Source organism: Corylus avellana, chromosome ca10, assembly GCF_901000735.1.
Source record: "Corylus avellana chromosome ca10, CavTom2PMs-1.0".
Lineage (NCBI taxonomy): Eukaryota > Viridiplantae > Streptophyta > Magnoliopsida > Fagales > Betulaceae > Corylus > Corylus avellana.
The window spans coordinates 15,736,095-15,740,729 of record NC_081550.1 but is presented as its reverse complement, the minus strand read 5'-3'; the positions used below and the strand labels follow the sequence as shown (position 1 = coordinate 15,740,729).

The 4,635-nt window shown below is 34.5% G+C and overlaps 1 protein-coding gene across 1 annotated transcript; it reads right to left on the bottom strand.

Moving 5' to 3' along the window:
* Positions 1-1,012: 1,012 nt before the first annotated feature.
* Positions 1,013-3,094, bottom strand: LOC132163016 (zinc finger BED domain-containing protein RICESLEEPER 2-like). The gene has a single exon (XM_059573215.1). The coding sequence runs from the start codon at positions 3,092-3,094 to the stop codon at positions 1,013-1,015; it is 2,082 nt and encodes a 693-aa protein (XP_059429198.1).
* Positions 3,095-4,635: the final 1,541 nt, after the last annotated feature.

The following is a 4,635-nucleotide window of genomic DNA, read 5'->3' as shown; positions in this document are numbered from 1 at the left end:
TCTTGTGGAACAAGTATTTGATTCCAATCAAATATTCTGAATTAAATTACTGATTTAATTCTTGTAGAACAAGTATTTGATTTCAATCAAATATTCTGAATTAAAGCACTGATTTAATTCTTGTGGAACAAGTATTTGATTTCATTAAAGATTTTATTTTGTGGAATCAATTAGCTATATTGATTTGATTTTTATTCCTTGATGGGAGGAATAATTAAGGTAACAGCTCTAATTGAGGGTCCCCTGACCTACCTATAAATAAGGCCTGTGTATTCCATCAATTGGCACTCACTGGTAGGCATAGGTCAGAAGAACCTCTCAATATTTTTAGTTTTTAGTTTGGTTGCTGTGGAGTTGTTCTTCAAGTCACTTAAGCAAAGCAATGGCCGGAGGTACATATATATTAAACTATTTCCCCTGCTAATGTTATTGTTAATTAGCATTTAATATATATTGAATTCTTACAGTTCTAAGTTATAACTTATAATAAAGCTTAAAACAGGTAATCCAAATGTCCAACATTTAAAGTTCCAACAAAGGCAGCAAAGTATAACAATTAATACAGAATATAACATCAAAATAAAATATGACATTCAAATTACATATTTAATAAGTAAATGAAAACAGTAAACAGATTCAGTTTTTTCAGAGAATCCCTCACAGAAAATGAGAAAACAGCATTCACGGCAAATTTGGCAATTCCACTTCCACCATTTTCTACAAACACAAACACAAAGTTAATAAGGTGAAATTATAAGTAAAAAAGAGCTTGAAAAATTGAAATAAATAAAATAACAGAAATGAGAAAAAAGCATTCACGGCACATGTGGCAATTCCACTTCCACCATTTTCTACAAACACAAACACAAAGTTCATGAGGTGAAATTATAAGTAAAAAAGAGCTTGGAAAATGGAAATAAATAAAATAACAGAATCATAAACTTACAGGTATTCGAGATTTTTTTTTAATGCCATGAAGTGTCCTAACCCAATCTGAACCACATACAAGCATCTAAACAATATCAATTGATAATGATGCTCTATGGGGTTCAATAACTCTACCACCAACACTAAGAGATGATTCTGAAGCAACTGTACTGATTGGAACGGCCAATACATCCTGTGACATCTTCGATAAGATGCGGTACTTTAAGGTATTGGATTTCCACCATCCCAAAGCATCAAAGTTTGCATCACTATCTTCACCATTCTCACTATCAAAAATGAATACATCTTCTTCAAGATAAACATCCAAATCAGTTTTTATGGGCCGGATGATGTCATTGCTTCTAACATGTTGCCTAAACCGTGATCTACCACCAGAAACTTCCTCTGTAACAGAGGCAATTGTAGTAGTAGTAGCAATGACTTCAATAGCTACTTGTTGTTGAATGATAGATGCATTATGGGCAGCAACATAAACCTCAAACAACTCTTTCAAAGTATTCAGCACAGCCTTTATGTTATCACCACCAACATCAAGTGGATAAATGATAGGAAAACAGAACCTAATCAACTTCATTTTGTATCTAGGATCCAACACAGCAGCTAAGGCCATCACCATATTAGATTCACCCCAATACTTATCAAATTTATCACTCATCTTAGCTGACATTAATCTCATATATTCATTCCTATCCCCAGCCTTAATATCCACAATTTCTTTCATTCTCCACACCTCAGGTAAAAACAGATTGGATGTAGGGTAGTCACTTCCAGAGACAACATTGGTCACATCATTGAAAACAGCTAAAACTTGGTTCACATTCTCAACCTTATCCCACTGTTCAGGACTTACCACCCACAGAAAAGCTTGCTCTACTCTATGGTATCTAGGAAACACTTCCTTGAACCTAATTGCAGTCTTCAACATCAAGTAGGTGCTATTCCATCGAGTAGGAACATCTAAAACAAGTTTATTAGAACCCAAGTCCAAACGCTTTGCTATATCACTAAATGCATTCAACCGCCTCTCAGAAGCCACTATATACTTAATCCCCTGCCTAACAGAATCTATTATGTCCCCTATTTCTGAAAGCCCTGCTTGCACCAACAAATTGGTAATATGAGCACAGCACCTAACATGAAACATAAGCCCCCCAATAGGCAAACTACCCCTCAACTCAAAATCATCTCTCAAAATGTCAATGGCAGCAGAATTAGCACTAGCATTATCAACAGTTATTGTAAGTACTTTATCCAAAATGCCCCATTCAATAAAACTGTTTCTTAAGGCTTCAGCAATAACAACACCCGAATGTGGAGGAGGTACATTACAAAAATTTAAAATCCTCTTTTGGAGTAGCCAATTAGAATCCACAAAATGGCAAGTAACCACCATATATGAAACCCTTTGGGAGGAGGTCCACATATCAGTAGTTATGTTTACCCTATCAATCCCACTTAGAAGTGTTTTCAACTTTTGCTTTTCAATGTTATAAGTGGCAATGCAATCACTTTTTACAGTGGCACAACTAATTTTTTTCCAGTATGATGTGCAAGCCCTCATGAACTTGTTAAAAAGTTCATGCTCCATCATATTAAAGGGATATTCATGTAGAAGTACCATATGGGCAGCAAGTTCTCTAACTTTCTTCTCATTGAAACTAAAGTTTGTCAAGGTCCCTAAACCATCACTGCCATCACTAGGTTCAAATGACAAAGTCTTTTGCTTCTTAAGGCTATTCAACTCCACAAACTTCACACAAGCAGTTAAATGCCTACTAAGGGTGGAGGTAGTGCTAGATTTCCCTACAGAAAACAACCTCTTACACCAATTACACTGGAATTTTTTTACACCATTTATTTCAATAGAAGAAAAGTCATTCCAGACTTTGGAAGTCTTTTGCCTTTCCTTCCTTTGGAAGGCAACTGACACACCTTCACCCGCAGCCCTAGCCCCAGCCCCATCCCCATCCCCATCTCCAGCCCCATCCCCAGATTCAACAACAACAGGAGAAAGCAAATTAACATGTTCATCTGGTGTGCATTCAGTACTAGTAGACACACCAGATCTAGAAGTAGGGTCGGCAGTAAGTGAATCATCACCCAAATCAACATCATTGAATGCATTGAATTGAAATGTATTCTCCATAACTGTTAATAATTTTTAAAATTTAAAAGCTTGATAAATAAAATAACAAAATAAGTAATGAGAGAGCAAATGTTAAAACAGATTCATGAGTTCTAAGTTCTAACATAGCAAATAATTTTAATCAATTAATTTTAAAAAATCAGAATCATAGATAGACATAACAAACATTTTAACATAACAAAAACATAGTTCTAACATAGCAATTCATGCTAACAGAATCACAGTTCTAACATAGCAAATAATTTTAATCAATTAATTTTAAAAAATCAGAATCATAGATAGACATAACAAACATTTTAACATAACAAAAACATAGTTCTAACATAGCAATTCATGCTAACAGAATCACAGTTCTAACATAGCAAATAATTTTAATCAATTCATTTAAAAAAAATCAGAATCATAGATAGACATAGCAAACATTTTAACATAACAAAAACATAGTTCTAACATAGCAATTCATGCTAACAGAATTACAGTTCTAACATAGCAATTCATGCTAACAGAATCACAGTTCTAACATAGCAAATAATTTTAATCAATTCATTTTAAAAAAATCAGAATCATAGATAGACATAGCAAACATTTTAACATAACAGGATCATAGTCCTAACATAGCAATTCATGTTAACAGATTTATAAGTTATAACGTAGCAATTACTGTTGACATAGCAATTAATGAAAACAGACGGAACAAGTTTCTTTAAAAGAAAACCTGAAACTTTCAACAAATGAAACTGTTGTAGCTTGCAAATTCAGTGCTACCAGACTCCCTAAAATGATGAAATTAGCAACATTAGTTACTAGTTAGTGCATTTTTTAACAACGAAAACAGTAAACCAGAATGGAATAATAAATTAAGAATACACCTATAAATATAACAAGTTCAGATTAGGGTTTAGGAAAAAAACTTAACTTAAAGTTAAAGGCAGAAGAGGCTCTTCAGAAGTCAAAATGTTTTCTTATTCGAAACTCCTTAGCAAGCAGCAAGCAAGAGCAAACAAATTCAAACAACTCGAGTAACGTGCAAGCAAGTCTTGCATACATGATGCATCAGGTTCATACACTCGAGTATATAAGGGGGATGGATCGTGGGGGGATTTGGGAATGAATAAAAAAATGGCAATCGAGTACTTGATAGCCCAGTACTCGATTTACATAGCCCTAACAGTCAGATCAAGAGCAATCATCTTTGTCTCTTCCACACCACAACCAAAAAAGTCAGAGATCAAAAGAACAGTTGAAAACTTGAAAAAACACAAATATGAAAATAAAAACAATGTAAATAACATAAGAAAATGAGGATTAGGCGGTGAGATTGGACGGGCTAGGAGAACTTTTCTGGTTCGCAAAAGCAGCGATTCACGCGATTGATCAAGAGAGTTTGTCTCACAAAACTTGTAAGCCATTGGATGGATATCAGATGATCCATCAACGGCTCGATTGACGATTTGAAACGAACGGGGTGTAGGTAGGGGTTTGAGAAAGATTTAATGCGAGCATTCAAGTATTCAACCAACCACGAATCCACGATGGGATAT